General features: G+C 48.4%; 1 protein-coding gene across 2 annotated transcripts in view; it reads right to left on the reverse strand.

Moving 5' to 3' along the window:
• Positions 1–13,471: 13,471 nt before the first annotated feature.
• Awh (LIM/homeobox protein arrowhead) overlaps positions 13,472–20,258 on the reverse strand; it is a 172,681-nt gene continuing 165,894 nt past the window's right edge. For both annotated transcript variants that reach the window (XM_075677427.1, XM_075677428.1), the window contains exon 5: positions 13,472–15,395. In XM_075677427.1, coding sequence (XP_075533542.1) covers positions 15,286–15,395 — 110 coding nt within the window. In that variant the 3' untranslated portion in view covers positions 13,472–15,285. The remainder of the gene's footprint in view (positions 15,396–20,258) is intronic.

The following is a 20,258-nucleotide window of genomic DNA, read 5'->3' on the forward strand; positions in this document are numbered from 1 at the left end:
ACGTTCGTCTTGCGGAGAAAGCCTAACGGTGGGGGGTGGGATAGAGTTGCCGCCACAACCAAGTTTCAGCTTGCGCTATACTTGTGCATCACTTGCGCGTGGGATTCAGTATACACGTTCGCCTAACACTGGGAGGGGGGAGTTGCCGTCCTAAAAAATTTCAGTATAGACGGTCGCATTAAGTAAAAAAAGCAGGGAGGGGGGAGTTCCCGCCGTAACAAAATTTCAGCTTGCACTATAGTTGTGCGTCACTTCCGCGTGGAATTCACCATACACGTTCGTGTTTCGGAGAAAGCCTAACGCGTGGGGGAGGGGAGTTCCATACACGTTGGTGGTGCGGAGAAAGCCTAACGACGGGTCGGGGGGAACTTCCCGCCCTAAGAAAATTTCAGCTTGCGCTACAGTCGTGCATCAATTGTGCGTTGGATTCACTATACAAGTTCGTGTTGCGGAGAAAGCCTAACGCTTGTGGGCGAGGGGGGCGTTTGCGCCCTCAGAAAATTTCTGCTTGCACTATATTTGAGCGTCACTTCCGCATGGGATTCACCATACACGTTCGTGTTGCGGAGAAAACCTAACACTGACGTAGGGGGGACTTCCCACCCTAACAAAATTTCAGCTTGCACTATAGTTCTGCCTCAATTCCGCGTGGGATTCACCATACATATTCGTGTTGCGGAGAACGCCTAAAGCTGGGGAGGGGTTGTTCCCGCCCTAACAAAATTTCAGCTTGCGCTATAGCTGAGCATCACTTGCGCGATGGATTCACACTACACGTTCGTGTTGCGGATAAAGCGTAACGCTGGAGTTGGAGGGTTGGGGGTTCCCGCCCGAAAAAAGTTTCAGCTTGCACTACACTTGTGCATAACTTGCGCGTGGGATTCACCATACACGTTCGTGTTGCGAAGAAGGCCTAATGCTGGCGGGCAGGGGGGTGGGGTGTTCCCGCCGTCACGAAATTTCAGCTTTCACTATAGTTGTGCGTCACTTCCGCGTGGGATTCACCATACACGTTCGTGTTGCGGAGAAAACCTAACGCGGGGGGGGGGGGGCGGGGGAGTTTTCGCCCTAGATATGTTTCAGCTTGCGCTATACTTGTGGATCACTTGGACGTGAGATTTACCATACACGTTCGTGTTGCAGAGAAAGCCTAAAGCTGGGGAGGGGTTGTTCCCGCCCTAACAAAATTTCAGCTTGCGCTATAGTTGTGCATCACTTACGCGTGGGATTTACCATACACGTTCGTGTTGCGCAGAAAGCCTAACGCTGGCGTGGCGGGGAGGGAGTTCCCGCCCTAACAAAGTTTCAGCTTGCGCTATACTTGTGCGTCACTTCCGCGTGCGATTCACCATACACATTCGCGTTGCGGAGAAAACCTAACGCTGGCGGGGGGGGGGGGGGGGGGGTAGTTCCCCCCCAAACAAAATTTCAGCTTGCACTAAAGTTCTGCGTCACTTCCACGTGAGAATCACCATAATTATTTGTGTTGCGGAGAAAACCTAACGCGGGCGGGCAGGGGGGGGTGTTCCCGCCCTCACAAAATTTCAGCTTGCACATTAGTTGTGCGTCACTTCCGCGGAGGATTCACCATACACGATAGTGTTGCGGAGAAAACCTAACGCTGACGTAAGGGGGACTTCCCGCCCTAACAAAATTTCAGCTTGCACTATAATTCTGCATCACTCCCGCGTGGGATTCACCATACATATTCGTGTTGCGGAAAAAAGCCTAACGCGAGGGGAGGAGAGGTTTTGCCCTAGATATGTTTAAGCTTGCGCTATACTTGTGCATCACTTGGACGTGGGATTCACCATACACGTCGTGTTGCGGAGAAAGCCTAATGCTCGGGAGGGGTTGTTCCTGCCCTAACAAAATTTCAGGTTGCGCTATAGCTGAGGATCACTTGCGCGGTGGATTCACAATGCACGTTCGTGTTGCGGAGAAAGCCTGACGCTGGGGAGGGGTTGTTCCCTCCCTATCAGAATATCAGCGTGCGCTATAGTTGTGCATCACTAGCGCCGGGGATTCACACTACACGGTCGTTTTGCTGAGAAAGCCTAACGCTGGAGTAGGGGGGCTGGGGGGTTCTCGCCCTAACAAAGTTTCAGCTTGCACTATACTTGTGCATCACTTGCGCGTGGGATTCACCATACACGTTCGTGTTGCGAAGAAGGCCAAATGCTGGCGGGCAGGGGGGGGGGGGGGCGGGTGTTGCCGCCGTCACGAAATTTCAGCTTGCACTATAGTTGTGCGTCACTTCCGCGTGGGATTCACCACACACGTTCGTGTTGCGGAGAAAACCTAACGCGGGGGTGGGGGGAGAGTTTTCGCCCTAGTTATGTTTCAGCTTGCGCTATACTTGTGCATCACTTGGACGTGAGATTTACCATACACGTTCGTGTTGCGGAGAAAGCCTAAAGCTGGGGAGGGGTTGTTCCCGCGCTAACAAAATTTCAGCTTGCGTTATAGTTTTGCATCACTTGCGCGTGGGATTCTCCATACACGTTCGTGTTGCGGAGAAAGCCTAACGCTAGGGGGGTGGGAATTCCCGCCCTAAGAAAGTTTCAGCTTGCGCTATAGGCCAAATGCTGGCGGGCGGTGGGGGGGGTAGTTCCCCCCCTAACAAAATTTCAGCTTGCACTAAAGTTCTGCGTCACTTCCGCGTGGGATTCACTATGCTTATTCATGTTGCAGAGAAAACCTAACGCTGGCGGGCTGGGGGGGGGGGGGGTGTTCCGGCCATAACAATATCTCAGCTTGCACTATAGTTGTGCGTCACTTCCGCTAGGGATTCACCATACACATACGTGTTGCGGAGAAAATCTAACGCTGGCTGGAAGGGACTTCCCGCCCTAACAAAATTTCAGCTTGCCCTATAGTGCTGCGTCACTTCCCCGTGGGATTCACCATACATATTCTTGTTGCGAAGGAAACCGAACGCTGGCGGGGAGGGTGGGGGGAGGTCCCGGCATAACAAAATTTCAGCTTGCACCATAGTTGTGCGTCACTTCCGCGTAGGATTCACCATACACGTTCGCGTTGCGGAAAGAAGCCTCACGGGGGGGAGGGGGGGCGTTGTTCCCGCCCTAACAAAATTTCAGCTTGCGCTATAGTTGTGCATCACTTGGGCCTGGCATTCACTCTACACGTTAGTGTTGCGTAGAAAGCCTAACGCTGGCGTGGGGGGGGGGGGGGGGGGGGGTTCCCACCCTAACAAAGTTTCTGCTTGCGCTATGTTTGTGCGTCACTTCCGCGTGCGATTCACCATACAAATTCGCGTTGCGCAGAAAACCTAACGCTGACGGGGGGGGGGGGGGGGGGGACTTGCCGCCCTAACAAAATTTCAGCTTGCACTACAGTTCTACGTCACTTCCCCGAGGGATTTACCATACTTATTCGTGTTGCAGACAAAACCTAACGCTGGCGGGCACGGGGGGGGGGGGGGGGGAGGTGTTCCCGCCCGCACAAAATTTCAGCTTGCACTATGGTTGTGCGTCACTTCCGCGTGGGATTCACCATACACGTTCGTGTTGCGGAGAAAACCTAACGCTGACGGGGGGGGGGGGGGGGGGGGACTTGCCGCCCTAACAAAATTTCAGCTTGCACTACAGTTCTACGTCACTTCCCCGAGGGATTTACTATAAATATTCGTGTTTCGGAAAAAAGCCTAACGCCGGGGGGGGGGGGGGGCGGAGTTTTCGCTGTAGATGTGTTTCAGCTTCCGCTATCCTTGTGCATCACTTTGACCTGGGATTCACCATACACGTTCGTGTTGCGGAGAAAGCCTAAAGCTGATGAGGGGTTGTTCGCGCCCTAACAAAATTTCAGCTTGCGCTATAGTTGTGCATCACTTGCGCGTGGGATTCGCCATACACGTTCGTGTTGCGGAGAAAGCCTAACGCTAGGGGGTGGGAGTTCCCGGCCTAACAAAATTTCAGCTTGCGCTATAGTTCTGCGTCACTTCCGCGTGGGATTCACCATGCTTATTCATGTTGCAGAGAAAACCTAACGCTGGCGGGCAGGGGGGGGGGGGGGGGGGGTGTTCCCGCGCTCACGAAATTTCCGCTTGCACTATAGTTGTGCGTCACTTCCGCATGGAATTCACCATACACGTTCGCGTTGCGGAGAAAACCTTAACGCGGGGGGGGGGGGGGGGGGAGTTTCGCCCTAACAATGTTTCAGCTTGGGATATAGTTGTGCTTCACTTGCGCGTGGGATTCACCATACACGTTCGTGTTGCGGAAAAAGCCTAAACCTAGGGGGGGGGGGGGAGGGGGGAGTTCTCCCCTTAGAAAATTTAAGCTTGCACTAGCGTTCTGCGTCACATCCGCGTGGGATTGACCATAGACGTTCGTATTGAGGAGAAAAGCTAATGCTGGCGGGCGGGCGGGGGGAGTTCCCGCCCTAACAAAATCTCACCTCGCACTATAGTTGTGCGTCACTTTCGCGTGGGATTCACCATACACATTCGTGTTTCGAAGAAAACCTAACGCTGGCGTGGGGGGGGACCTCGCGCCCGAACAAAATTTCAGCTTCCACTATAGTTCTGCATCACTTCCCAGTGGGATTCATTATACATATTCGTGTTCCGGAGAAAACCTAACGCTGGTGGGGAGGAGGGGGGAGTTTCCGCCCTAGCAAAATTTCAGCTTGCACTATAGTTGTACGTCCCTTCCGCGTGGGATCCAACATACACGTTCATGTTGCGGAGAAAACCTAACGCTGGTGGAGGTGCGGGACGTCCCGCCCTAACAAAATTTCAGCTTGCACTATAGTTGTGCGTCCCTTTCGCGTGGGATTCACCATACACATTCATGTTCCGGAGAAAACCTAACGCTGGCAGGGAGGGGGGGATATCCCGCCATAACAAAATTTCAGCTTGCACCATGGCTGTGCGTCACTTCCTTGTGGAATTCACCATACACGTTCTTGTTCTGGAGAAATCCTAACGATGGAGAGGGGTTTTTCCCGTCCCAACAAAATTTCAGCTCGCGCTATAGTTGTGCATTATTTGCGCGTGGGATTCACCTTACATGTTCGCGTTGCGGAAAAAAGCCTAACGCGCGGGGGGGGGGGGGAGTTTTCGCCCTAACAAAGTTTTAGCTTGCTCTATACTTGTGCATCTCTTGCGCGTGGGATTCCCCATACACGTTCGTGTTGCGGAGAAAGCCTAACACTGGGAGGGGGGAGTTCCCTTCCTAACAAAATATCAGCTTGCACTATAGTTCTGCGTCGCATCCGCGGGTTATTCACCATACACGTTCGTGTTGAGGAGAAAACCTAACTCTGTTGGGGGGTGAAGTTCCCGGCCTAACAAAATCTCAGCTTTCGCCATAGTTGTGCATCACTTGCGCGTGGGATTCACCCTATACGTTCGTGTTGCGGAGAAAGTCTAACGCTGGTGTAGGGGGGGGGGGGGGGGAGTTCCCGCCCTAACAAAGTTTCAGCTTGCGCAATAGTTCTGCGTCACTTCCGCGTGGGATTCACCATACTTATTCGTGTTGCAGAGAAAACCTAACGCTGGCGGGCAGACGGGGGGGGGGGGTGTTCCCGCCGTCACGAAATTTCAGCTTGCACTGTAGTTGTGCTTCACTTCCGCGTGGGATTCACCTTACACGTTCATGTTGCGGAGAAAACCTAACTATGACGGGGGGAGGGGGGGGGACTTCCCGCATTAACAAAATTTCAACTTGCACTATAGTTGTGCGTCCCTTCCTCGTGGGATTCACCATACATATTCGTGTTGCGGAAAAAACCCTAACGGTGGGGGGGGGGGGGGGAGTTTTCGCTCTATATATGTTTCAGCTTGCGCTATACTTGTACATCACTTGGACATGGGATTCACCATACACGTTCGTGTTGCGGAGATACCCTAAAGCTGGGGAGGGGTTGTTCCCGCCCTAACAAAATTTCAGCTTGCGCTATAGTTGTGCATCACTTGCGCTTGAGATTCACCCTACACGTTCGTGTTGCGGAGAAAGCCTAACGCTAGGGGGGTGCGAGTTCCCGCCCTAACCAAGTTTCAGCTTGCGCTATAGTTGTGCATCACTTGCGCGTGGGATTCACCATACACGTTCGCGTTGCGGAGAACGCCTAAAGCTGGTGGGGGGGGGGGGGACTTCCCCCCGTACAAAATTTAAGCTTGCACTATAGTTCTGCGTCACTACCACGGGGGATTCACCATACACGTTCGTGTTGAGGAGAAAGCCTAACACTGGTGGGGGGGGGGGGAGGAGTTCCCGCCCTAACAAAATCTCAGCTTGCACTATAGTTGTGCGTCACTTCCGCTAGGGATTCACCATACACATACGTGTTGCGGAGAAAATCTAACGCTGGCGGGAGGGGACTTCCCGCCCTAAATTTCAGCTTGCCCTATAGCTGTGCGTTACTTCCCCGTGGGATTCACCATACATATTCTTGTTGCGGAGAAAACCTAACGCTGGTGGAGGTGGGGGACTTACCGCCCTAACAAAATTTCAGCTTGCACAATAGTTGTGCGTCACTTTCGCGTGGCATTCACCATACACATTCGTGTTCCGGAGAAAACCTAACGCTGGGGAGGGGTTGTTCCCGCCCTATCAAAATTTCAGCGTGCGCTATAGTTGTGCATCACTTGCGCGTGGGATTCACCATAAACGCTCGTCTTGCGCAGACAGCCTAACGCTGGTAGGGGGGAGTTGCCGCCCTAACAAAATTTCAGCAAGCGCTAGAGTTGTGCACAATTGCGCGTGGGATTAACCATGCAAGTTCGTGTTGCGGAGAACACCTAACACTGGGTGGGGGGTGGGGAGTTCCCGCCCTAACAAAATTTCAGCTTACGCTATAGTTGTGCATCACTTGCGCGTGGGATTCACCGTACAGGTTGGTGTTGCGGAGAAAGCCTAACGCTTGGAGGTGGGAGTTCCCGTCCTAGCAAAATTTCGGCTCGCACTGTAGTTGTGCGTCGCTTCCACGTGGGATTCGCCATACACGTTCGTGTTGCGGAGAAAACATAACGCTGGTGGGGTGAGTTCCCACCCTAACAAAATTTCAGCTTGCGCTATATTTGTGCATCACTAGCGCGTGGCATTCACCGTACAGGTTCTTGTTGCAAAGAAACCCTAACACTTGGAGGGGGGAGTTCCCGTCCTAGCGAAATTTCAGCTTGCGCTACAGTTGTACATCACTTGCGCGTGGAATTCACCATACACGCTCTGGTGTCGGAGAAAGCCTAACACTTGGAGGGGGGAGTTCCCATCCTAGCAAAATTTCGGCTAGCACTATACTAGTGCGTCATTTCCTCGTGGGATTCACCATACACGTTCGTGTTCCGGAGAAAGCCTAACGCTGGGGAGGGGTTGTTCCCGTCCTAACAAAATTTCAGCTTGTGCTATTGTTGTGCAATATTTGCGCGTGGGATTCACCATACACGTTCGTGTTGCGGAGACAACCTAACGCTGGCGGGGGGCGAGATGCCGTCCAAAACAAAATTTCAGCAAGCGCGATTGTTGTGCACAATAGCGCGTGGGATTCCCCATATACGTTCGTGTTGCGGAGAACACCTAACACTGGGTGGGGGGCCGGGAGTTCCCGCCCTAACAAAATTTCAGCTTACGCTATAGTTGTGCATCACTTGCGCGTGGGATTCACCATACACGTTCGTGTTGCGTTGACAACCTAACGCTGGCGGGGGGGGGGGGGGGGGGGGGGGGGGAAGGGGGGAGTAGTTTTCGCCCTAACAGAGTTTCAGCTTGCGCTATACGTGTGCATCACTTGCGCGTGGGATTCACCATACACGTTCGTGTTGCGAAGAAAGCCTAACACTGGGGAGGCGTTGTTCTGCCCTAGCAAAATTTCAGATTGCGCTATAGTTGTACATCAATTGCGCGTGGGATTCACCATAAACGTTCGTGTTGCGGAGAAAGGCTAACGTTGCGAGGGGGGCGAGGACTTCCGGTCCTAACACAATATCTGCTGGCGCTACAGTCGTGCATCATTTGTGCGTGGGATTCACCATACACGTTCTCGTTGCGGAAAAAAACCTAACGCGGGGGAGGGGGGTGGACGGAGTTTTCGCCCTAACAAAGTTTCAGCTTGCGCTATACTTGTGCATTACTTAGCGTGGGATTCATTATACACGTTCGTGTTGCGGAGAAAGCCTAACACTGGGAGGGGGGAGTTCCCATCCTAACAAAATTTCAGCAAGCGCGATAGTTGTGCACAATTGCGCGTATGATTCACCATACACGTTCTTTTTGCGGAGAAAGCCTAACGCTTGGAGGGGGAGTTCCCATCCTAACAAAATTTCGGCTCGCACTATAGTTGTGCGTCACTTCCGCGTGGAATTCACCATACACGTTCGTGTTGGGGAGAAAACCTAACGCTGGTGGGGGGGACGGGGGGGTGAGTTCCCGCCCTAACAAAGTTTCAGCTTGCGCTACAGTCGTGCATCAATTGCGCGTGGGTTCACCATACACGTTCGTGTTGCGGAGAAATCCTAACGCTGGGTGGGGGGCGAGGAGTTCCCGTTCTAACAAAATTGCAGCTTGCGCTATAGTTGTGCATCACTAGCGTGTGGGATTCACCATACACGTACGTGTCGCGGAGAAAGCCTAACGCTGGCGGCGAGGGGGAGTTCCCGCCCTAACAAAAATTCACCTTGCACTATAGTGCGCGTCATTTCCGCATGCGATTCACCATACAGATTCGCGTTCCGGAGAAAACCTAACGCTGGTGGATGTGGGGGACGTCCCGCCCTAACAAAATTTCAGCTTGCACTATAGTTATGCGTCACTTCCTCGTGGGATTCACCATACACTTTCGTGTTCCGGAGAAAACCTAACGCTGGCGGAGGGAGGGGTGGGGGGGGGTGAGTGTTAGTGCGGGATTTCCCGCACTAACAAAGTTCCAGCTTGCGCTATACTTGTGCATCACTTGCGCCTGGGAGTCACCATACACGTTCGTGTTGCGGAGAAATTCTAGCGCTTCGGGGGGGGGGGGGGGGGATTTCCTGCCCTAACAAAATTTCAGCTTGCTCTGTACTTGTGCATCATGCCCAGTTTTTTGTGACCGGCTCATCTTATTTTAAAGCAGAACCAGCTTGCTGTGTTTAACCTACTGGCGAGGCGTGGGGCAAAGTATTATAATCAGCCGTGCCGAACGATTATTGTGCCTCACGGCATGAAATCGTCGGACTCTCAAATGTTGGAACTACTGAATCTCTGACCAGAGATAGTCTATGTGGCGTTGCAGGCTCAGTTTTTATCACCACCAAAAATCTAACCGCACCTCTTACATGTTTAACTGTCGAATTTCATTGGGTAATCAGGACATTGGGTAATCAGGTAATCAATTCGAATAGGACACCTACGTGAACCTTTTCTAAAGGCATGTATCACTTCTGAATTTATCGATTTCGCTTGCGGGCTGTTTCTATATAACGTTTATACTAGCACTTGTTTCGTGACAGGAGCAAGAACAACATATATTTCATATTTTTCAGAAATGGAGGTCACTTTTTGGTGACGTATGCTGAAAATTTGAGCTGTGTGATTGCTGATGTGCCCTGAAAACAGTTGCTGAATACTCACTCTCGCTCCATCTTGTTATGTATTATACACAATATTTAGTTGTTTACCCCCGGTATCCTCAGTAAACAATGCGGGGCATGGTGTATCTATTTTCTTCGAAGTACGGAGCGACGTTCTTAGGGACGAGCGATAAATGTTTATTTTGTGTCGGGTCACAACAGCCATTGTAGAAAGTCACTAATTCATTACTTAAATGATATTGCGCGGCACTAAAAAATGACATGGACGTGAGAGAAGACGACACACCAAGCGCTTGGTGTGTCGTCTTCTCTCACGTCCGTGTTGTTTTTAGTGTCACGCAATATCATTTAAGTAATGGATTACCAACTCGCCCGGAATGCTGCTCTCATTAAGTTCACTAATCGAAGCATTCCATGGTGTCCTACTGCCGCTACTTGAAATGTTTCCTAGACTTCTAAAACAACTGCACCACAACGAATTTAAACGTTCGTGAAATAAGGGACAATTTTAAGCAAAATGCGTTGCGAAACTTCTACTTTCATGCTTTTAATGCAACTGTTGCAGATACTCATACTGAACCATTGTTTTTCCATGTGCTTCAGTGAATCATACGAGATTCGTAGTTTGTTTCTCTGGTGTGCGCGGTGAGCTAAACAGGGCATCTTGTTTATGTCCGGGGAAAATTAGGGGCATGGATAGGTTAAATACGCGCTTCTCTGTAGAATACGTATGCAAGTTGTCCGTAGCGTTATTGGTGTGTTTTACGAGTGGTGTAAAACCCGTAATGCTGCGCTGGAATAATTTCACCTATAGATGAAATCAAATCTTGCGAACTTATGGGGAACAGTTCGACAAGTTTATGTGCGATGGTAAGTGCATGTGGATAAAATACCGCTTTATAAAAAATCGTAAGCAATATTTCGAAAGTATCACGCTGCTGCTATACCTAGGTTTCCCAACGTGCAATATATCGCGAAGTTTTAACGCTTCTGCCTTATTTAGAAGCGTTGCGAATAATTGCTGAATCCTCTTTTCTTCTGTTTACTTTTTCATGCAGAAGGTTCACCCGGTGTCCTCACTGAACTAGAGGAGGTAGCTTCTTTGCGTTTGGTGACTTTAAGGACTAGGTAATGGGTGATGTGTAGGCAAAGTTCAAAGTAGATGTGTAATTGAGGCTTTCGAATAAATCACGTCTGCAAGCACTCTAGAGTGTTGTGAGCAAGTCTAACGAGGGGGACAGAATTGAGCCCGCCGCTCTGGCAGAAGTATGAAAGCCACCAAGAATTTAGCGAAAATTGTACATTGTGGAAACTGTGCCAAGTTAAATGTGGTTTAATCAAACATACCCGTTGTAAAAAAAATCATATTCAAGTGTTAGAGCGTTTGATATGGCCGCTATGAGCTAAACTTCCCGGTGTCCCGACAAAGCTGTATAGGTTAGAACAGGTTTATATTTCTTGGAAAAGGAATGGAGGTCATGGTAAGGGCCATGTGCAACAAGCGTTTTATATTGCAAAAGGATGGATACGTCGGCTAGTTGGTAACGCATTATGAGAAAAACTTAGAGCGATATAAACACACAGGACGCATAAAAGGAAGACACACCACACGCGAGCAGTGATGTGTGTTCGTTTTTTACGTCCTGTGTGTTTATATCGATCTAAGTTTTTCTAATAAAATTTTTCCGTTCCTGGTCTAGTTAGAAGCATTGCAAATAACTACTGAGCCGTCGTCCTTTTTCCTCTATTTCCATGCGTCATAGACGTTCATAGTTGGTTTCAGCGATGACATCGGTGAACTAAACGAGGCACTTTATATTTGTGAAAATAAAGTGAGCGTTATGGGCAATAATTAGGTATAAACTTCGAAGTCAGGGGACAAATGATGACATTTGCCGTGAATTGCGCATGCAAGTGATCGGGAGCTTTATGAATGTGGTTTACGAACAAAGCAGAACTTATCCCACTGCCCAGGGAGATCTGTGAACTCAAACGATATATAATCTAGCGAAAATTAGGTGTGCGTGTGCGGAGAGCAAGGACACGATGGCAAATGTTATGGCAAAGTAGCATGTGTGTTGATGAATTAGTGCCTTTCTTTTTCAAAATTCCTAACAAGAAGTGCTCGAAAGCATTACATGCGGGCAAGGTTTAAAACGGAACAGTCATACACACGCAACGTTTTAAAGTATGCGATGCAGGGAACTCTAACTTTTGTTACAATAGCACTCAAAAGAACCAGCTTCGCTGGAGATTGCATTGTAATTCTACAAAGCCGCACACGACTGCTGTCTTTTTTTTTTGTCCCCATTGAAAGTCATTTGTTTCGGTTGTACTTCGTTGCGTAAGACCTTGACAATACTATTACCTTAACAAGCGATACATTTGATGTCTAAACTTAAACGCCAAATACAATATTTGTTTAATTAATGAAATTGTTCGTAGCAAGTGTGCATTCTTATGTGTGCTCTACTGCTGCTACTGGGCGGGATGCGGGACCTCTGCCAGGCACTTATAGCCTTTTGTCCCTGCATCACCTTGAGATTTTATGTAGTTTGAAGAAATAAATGCAAATTCAGATAATTTTTTGGCCCACCATTGTTAAATGGGTCTATATCTGACGGACGTATTCCCAGGCTTATTCACCTAATGTAATATTAATTCCCCACCGCTCTCTTTCTCTCCCTCTCTCTCAATATATATATATATATATATATATATATATAGAATTGGTGATAATATATAGAAGAATTGGTGATAAGAGTAATGGAGAATGCCTTAGTAACTTGAGATTCGCTGATGATATTGCCTTGCTTAGTAACTCAGGTGACCAATTGCAAGGCATGCTCACTGACCTGGAGAGGCAAAGCAGAACGGTGAGTCTGAAAATTAATCTGCAGAAAACTAATGTTTAACACTGTCGGGAAGAGAACAGCAGTTTATGATAGGTAGCGAGGTACTGCAAGTGGTAAGGGAATACATCTACTTAGGGCAGGTAGTGACCGCGGATCCGGATCATGAGACTGAAATAGTCAGAAGAATACGAATGGGCTGGCGTGTGTTTGGCAGGCATTGTCAGATCATGAACAGCAGGCTGCCATTATCCCTCAAGCGAAAAGTGTATAACAGGTGTGTCTTACCATTAGTCAGGTATGGTGCAGAAACCTGGAGGCTTACGAAAAGGGTTCTACTTAAATTGAGGACGACTCAACGAGCTATGGAATGAAGAATGATGGGTGTAACGTTAAGGGATAAGAAAAGAGCAGATTGGGTGAAGGAACAAACGCGAGTTAATGGCATCTTAGTTGAAATCAAGAAAAAGAAATTGGCATGGGTAGGACATGTAATGAGCAGGGAAGATAACCGATGGTCATTAAGGGTTACGGACTGGATTCCAAGGGAAGGTAAGCGTAGCAGGGGGCGGCAGAAAGTTAGGTGGGCGGATGAGATTAAGAAGTTTGCAGCGACGACATGGCCACATTTTGTGCATGGCCAGGGTAGTTGGAGAAGTATGGGAGAGGCCTTTGTCTGCAGTGGGCTTAGCCAGGCTGATGATATATATATATATATATATATATATATATATATATATATATATATATATATATATATATATATATATATGCCCCGCGCCCCACTCGAGAAGTAGTTCGTACACCACTGCGAGGAGTGGGCATACACGTTGCTGGTTGAAGCACACAGGTGCATTCGTGGCTATAATGCTGTAAGCACCGAAAGCGATCGAGGACCCAATTCACAAAGCTTTTAGTTCGTAAGAACTGCTTTGCATTGGCTGACAGCCTTAGCTGATGTATGTTTTACGAGACGAGTACGTTTGACCGGAGTCTTTTCGTGCGAAAGCTCTGGCGTGCGAAATGCTTTGCGAATGAGGACCAGTGATCACTGGTAGAAGGAACACAAGACTGCAGTGGAAACCTTGGAAACAGGGATATTTATTTCGAGCAATAGAGCCCCGGAGTGCTTACCCCCGCATTCCAGGACGCTGTCCCTGCACCCGAGAAAGGGAATGGCAGCGCCGCCCCTCGACAGAAGTGGTCACTACGCTTCGATGACGCTCCGCCACTGAAATTCTCGGGAAGACGCAGTGTCTTTTTCAGACGAGGAGCGGCGCTGCGCTCAACTCGACGGGGTGGGGGAAGAACCTCGAGTTGTTAATCGCTTGAGAGCACGGGGGTTTAGTTGCGTGATCGGCTTGCTCGTTCGAGAAGCCACGCAAAGCAGCCCGTACCGCCAGGGAATAAATTAGTCGGGGCCGACTCCTCCTCGCATTGCTCGAGACGCTGGAAGGAGCGACCCTTAGCGTTGATATGTACATTCGCACCCGGGAGTTCCTGCGCACGAGGAACACTGAAACAGCCTGGAAGAGCGTGCCATAACGACAAACCCGCGCGCATGACACATGGCCGTCCCTGCGCGGACTGCGATACACGCACTCTATACATAAAGAAAGAACCTCCCACGGAGATAGGGCAAAGAAGCCCTGATTAATGCGGCGAATTGTGCGTGTTCGTATATATTTAAAAAGGCGGCCGCGCCAAATATACAGATGGAGACGAGACGACAAGGACTCGGCGCTCGTCCTTGTTTCCATCCGTGCCTCTCTTGCACGGCCGCCTTCTCAGAAAGAAGCCCTCAAGGCGAGAAATTAATGCTCCTCCGAAGCGAGCCAGACGACGTAAGTTGAAAGCGAGACACGAGAAAAAGTTAAAAGAACAAATATCGAGGAATAGGCGATCGGGAGTTTTACCGTTTGTGATTTTTTTTCTTGGACTAAACGTTTAGATTCGGATATACTGAGGTGTGCGGAACACACAGAGAACCACTGCGGGCGGGCGTCCTCTGATTTTCAATGCTCTGCGCGCGCAGCCATAAAAAGGAGTGCTCGCCAGCGTACTTGCGCGAGTGCACTTGAGAACAAACGAAAAAGAACCAAACTTTGTGTTCCTTCCCCGGAAAGAAAAATAACACGCGCGCAAAGTAAAGCTTACTGGCGCTAACTGGATCTAGTAATTGCGGAAACACCGTGCTCGCTGTCATTGCCTCGGTTCAGGTGCCCCGCGATGACCGAAAGCTGCACGACGAAATCTGGTTACCCCCAGCGCAGTTTACACAGAGTGCCCGACACGGAACCATTAGTCGATGCTTCCCATTGCTTTCTGTGTGGAAGTTCAATGACAAGGTCTCAAAAATAACGCACCGGACTAGACCGACACTCGCAATCTGTGACAAAATTCGCGCCCGCTTTAGTTCGTCACGGTGAAAGTAAACCGAGTGACGGCATTCCCTGCGCGTTCTTGCGCACAAAGGCTTTGAAAGCACCTTCGTAATGCATTTCGGCACCCGCATCTTCAACTCGATACAATACACGAGAAAACGTCTCAAGACAGGATAAACGCTTCCAGCGTTCACGGTCGCGCACAGTTATACCAACCACAGTACGCACGTCTCTCGTTACGTTGCTCGGCCACCGGTGTCCGAGTAACGAGCACACCATTGCATTTCGGCTCCGAACAGACACTTTTCCCAGTTCCGCGCGTCCTCGTACGTCGCGGCACAGCACGCGGCTCGAGAGCCGAAGCCACAGTTCGCGCACTGGCCGAGTCCCACCACTCCGTTCACAGCGTTCACCGGAGGCCACAGGCAGCACCGGCGCAGTTCCCGCACGCGTCCAGGCCTCGGTTGAGCGAGGTGGCCGGGTTGGAGCACTCCCGGCGGGGCCCCGGCAGGGCGTTGGGTCACGTCACCTGTCCCATGGGCAGGGCCTGGTGCGCGCACAGGCAGTACAGCATGCCGCAGCCGGAACAGGCGGGACCGGCGGATACCGTGCCGCTGCTCACTGGGTTCACTGCGCCAGAGGGAGCCACCGGTCAGCGCAATGGCTCGCTATTGTTTAAGGAAGCCCCATAAGCGCTTTCGCTAGTTTCACTATGATGTCCTCCGGGGACACTTTTGTAAAAGAACTACCAAATTCTTTTTATCGTAGTTCTATTCTCACTACTAGCTTCTGCGGGTTTCCACAGAGCTTGATTACTTACTAACACAGCCGCGTCCGTATACATATGAAAGCCACCACTGGCAGGCTTTCATTAAGTTGATATGCGTGTCCGAAAACCATACTTTTTGCAGTGAAGCTGTATATGGCTAGCCGACTCGTCCTTCCTTCCGTCCGTGCATCCTGCACGCTGAAAACTCCTCCAGCGCAACCCCATGCTCATGCGCGAACTAAATAAATAAATAAATAAAAAGTCGCGGCAGTCACTCTGAATGTTATCATCTTTGGTTTATGTATAAAGTGCATTACCACTTCCGAGTGATGCTATCAGTCGCGGTGGTCGCTCTGAATGTTATGTTACGACGCCTGACCTTCATGGCCACATAGAAAATGTGCGATGGCGGCGCTCCTTCGCCCCCACTGGGTGGTTGAAAAGCGTCATAAAACGCAATGCACCAATCGTTGACGTTCACGTCGACCTAGCGCGGCCCAATGGCAAGTGTATTGTATCCTTTCTGTTGGAACAGTTTGGAATCGATGTGCGACAACGCGTCACAAGTCTTGGATAGATTTAACCTTTGGCAAGAACTTGTCCAGCAGAGCAGTACAACCAATCGCGGTGTACTACAGCGACCACAAAGCTATGGTCACTGTGGCAACGGATGAGACAAAAGAAAGACGAATTAAGACCACGAAGTTTCATATATGTGTCTTCATTTAGGCATTATAGCAATCCTATAGCAATCAATATAAATCAATATAGTTGTCAATATAGTCATCCCGATACAGCTTCGCTGGTTATCCTCCTTCACAGTGGAAGGGCGCTAATTTTTTAAAATAAATTTTCAGATTTTGGATGCAATATTACGCTTAACATTCTGGTTTCCATTGCGAAGAAAATTCAGGCGTTTCTCTAACCAAAACACTGTGATTACTTATTCTAATTCAGGCGTGGGAGCTGTAGGGACTTACTTTTTTCCATTCATGCTCGACCTATGATCGCAGCCACAAGCTTTGTCGAAGTGGCGAGTTGTACTCGTGTAAGCACAAGCAAGCACTAGCCATGGTTTAGCCGGCACCAGCTCATTCTCCAATTTTCACGAGAGGTCAGGCGAATGCATTGCTTCTTACAGTAAGCCGACATATGAAAAGCGGTTGTTTTGCTGTGTTCAAAGCAAAAGCAAAAATGCGCCGGAGTCTTTTAACAGCGAGATTTGATAGCCTGTACCCGAAAACAAGATTTGCTTCACGGAGTGTTCCGGAGATATGGTCACTTCTATAGCCATGATGTAGCTAAACAAGGGTGACAACGAGTGAGGAAAAATTACAGGAAGCTCGAAGGGGTTCTGAGGGTATAACCTATGCAGAAGAAGAATTTTCAAGTTTTACTCTTCTAGTCTACATAGACTAGTCCACCTTCTGGGCAAATTTCATGCAAATTGATCATCAGCAGTGGTCTTAAGAATGCGCAGAAATTTTGAACTTCGTTTTTCTCACTCTTACGCTGCTTTTGCTTCTTGTGCACAAACATTCTCGTACCTAATATGACTTATTCTTGGCCAAATTTTGCATTACCTGGACAAGGATTCACAGACTGCAAGTATCTAGTCTTTATTGTAATTGCTTCAATTTTGGTCGCGTGCAATATAGTAAGTCAATCATCAATGTTCTCTATAATCGACATTTACAACTTTTTTCTTTAGGTGATAAAGCAAGAAGAAAATAATTTTCGAACTTACTTGAAATGAATCGTACAAAGAAGCATTACAAGCTATTTTATAACTCTCTCCTAGGTGTAATATAAAGCCCCAACCTTCCACAGGTGACCGTACTTTTCGCACTTTCTGGGCCCACAGAAGACAAAAATTGATCAGATATTTAAAAAAACTATAATCATACTAGAAAATAGGAGCATAAGCTCTATATCCTGCACAGATATTATCCAGTTAGCTTTATTATTATCGAAAATACACCTCTGAGGCGCATCTCTACCTAAAAGCCGCACCGAGTACCTTCAAGTGCCTAACGGCGAAAGAAGGAAATTCAGGTGTCCTCGAACAAATAAGTTGACTAAGCATTCTGTGAAGGGGTGAATGGGTGATTTATTCTTTTTTAACTACAAGCTCACAGAATTTGACAAAGCACACGGTATTACGGCACGGGAAACAATGTTTATAAGGTTAAATTTGCGGTAAGTGTGCGTAGCGTTACTAGACTGAAACCAGGGCTAATATCAATCCAAGTGCAACATTGATGCCAACGCACTGAGCATCCGATGCACACCACCTCGAGACTGCTTCAGGGCCAGACAAGGAGCGAGGCGCTAATGGCCCCCTGTCTCAGCGGCTGGGCAAGCAGCCCCGTTCCTTACAAATTCGACGCCGGGCTATTGGACCCACCCGCACACATATTTCTTATTCCTGATGGCTTGCCTTACGGAAGCCATCGTTTATAAAAGGACATGCATTCTTAAAGCACGCTTCTCCCGACGACGGCTCTAATTGTGGAGGCATCAACGGATATTTTCGGTCGAGCATGCTTCCAGTACAAGGGAATTCCGATGGCCTCGAGTGCAAAGAAATCCGCCTGTGATACGGGCCGTATTTGATTCGGAGAATACCGGGATCGTTGTATGTGGGCGTGCAGCCCTATCCAAAGCTAGGAAACAGCTGTTTCAAGGTGCCCTCTAAGGTCGCTGGCTGCCAGTTTCAGCGAGCAGGGTAACATTCGTCAATCGGCTAAGCAGTCAACATGTGGGAAAACTGGCACCTACGCTTTAACAGTGCATACTCGGCCGCAACAGTTTGCTGTCAGCGCACTCGGTGACTTCTGCGCGGCAACCGAACCGGTCCGCATTCAGATTCAGGTTCAGATTCAGATTTATTCGTTCCAAAAAAAAGAAGTAATTACATGAGAAATATACAGACGAGGGTCCCAAAGTGAAAGAACTGTAGTGGGACCCTCGGTTAATAATAACAACATTGATGGTGATATCAATAGTCAGCAAATTAGCGTATTATAAACAACATCTACAGATCAAATACATCATTAGACATGTCATTTACAATCAAACACGAAAAAGCACGTCATAACAGAAAGTCGGAAAAAAGCATGGATGAAATACAACAAATGACATGTGACATAAATGTCAGAGGTACACCGCCAGATCGTAGTTAAGTTATCGCAGGAAATGATGCTTAAGGTGATTTTTAAAAATTGCAAGAGAAGTACAGGATTTTATGGTTGATGGTAATTCATTCCAAAGAGAAATTGCAGCGAAGGAAGATGTTTTTTTGCCGTAATTGGTATGAACCATGGGTAACAAGAAATTGTTGTTGTTAGCCGCAAATCTGGTCATATTTTTATTCTGCAAAAGGTCAGTTGCAATGAACGGATACATGAGGTTATTGTGAAGCAACTTGTGGAGTAAGACGAGTATGTTAAACTGGAACAAATTATTAATAGACAAGGTATTATACGCGCGAAGTAACAAAGAGGCATTGGATTGCATGGAGCTTGAAGTGATAATTGCGCACTCCTTAATAATGCCCACAAGGAGTGCGCAATAGAAGTCGGTGGTAACTCCGTTAGGCAGGATACCAGCAAACTATCGCAGGAGACGAAAGATCTGATCAAGAAACACCAATGTATGAAAGCATCAAACCCTACAGCTAGAATAGAACTGGCAGAACTTTCGAAGTTAATCAACAAGCGTAAGACAGCTGACATAAGGAAGTATAATATGGATAGAATTGAACATGCTCTCAGGAGCGGAGGAAGCCTAAAAACAGTGAAGAAGAAACTAGGAATTGGCAAGAATCAGATGTATGCGTTAAGAGACAAAGCCGGCAATATCATTACTAATATGGATGAGATAGTTCAAGTGGCTGAGGAGTTCTATAGAGATTTATACAGTACCAGTGGCACCCACGACGATAATGGAAGAGAAAATAGTCTAGAGGAATTCGAAATCCCGAAGGTAACGCCGGAAGAAGTAAAGAAAGCCTTAGGAGATATGCAAAGGGGGAAGGCAGGTGGGGAGGATCAGGTAACAGCAGATTTGTTGAAGGATGGTGGACAGATTGTTCTAGAGAAACTGGCCACCCTGTATACGCAATGCCTCATGACCTCGAGCGTACCGGAATCTTCGAAGAACGCTAACATAATCCTAATCCATAAGAAAGGGGACGCCAAAGACTTGAAAAATTATAGACCGATCAGCTTACTGTCCGTTGCCTACAAAGTATTTACTAAGGTAATCGCAAATAGAATCAGGAACACCTCAGCCTTCCGTCAACCAAAGGACCAGGCAGGATTCCGTAAAGGCTACTGAACAATAGACCATATTCACACTATCAATCAGGTGATAGAGAAATGTGCGGAATAAAACCAACCCCTATATATAGCTTTCATTGATTACGAAACAGCGTTTGATTCAGTCGAAACCTCAGCAGTCATGGAGGCATTACGGAATCAGGGTGTAGATGAGCCATATGTAAAAATACTGAAAGATATCTATAGTGGCTCCACAGCCACCGTACTCCTCCATAAAGAAAGCAACAAAATCCCTATAAAGAAAGCGTCAAACAGGGAGATACGATCTCTCCAATGCTATTCACAGCGTGTTTACAGGAAGTATTCAGAGACCTGCAGTGGGAAGAATTGGGGATAAAATTTGATGGAGAATATCTTAGCAACTTGCGATTCGCTGATAAT

Source organism: Dermacentor variabilis, unplaced genomic scaffold (genome assembly GCF_050947875.1).
Source record: "Dermacentor variabilis isolate Ectoservices unplaced genomic scaffold, ASM5094787v1 scaffold_13, whole genome shotgun sequence".
Taxonomy (NCBI): domain Eukaryota; kingdom Metazoa; phylum Arthropoda; class Arachnida; order Ixodida; family Ixodidae; genus Dermacentor; species Dermacentor variabilis.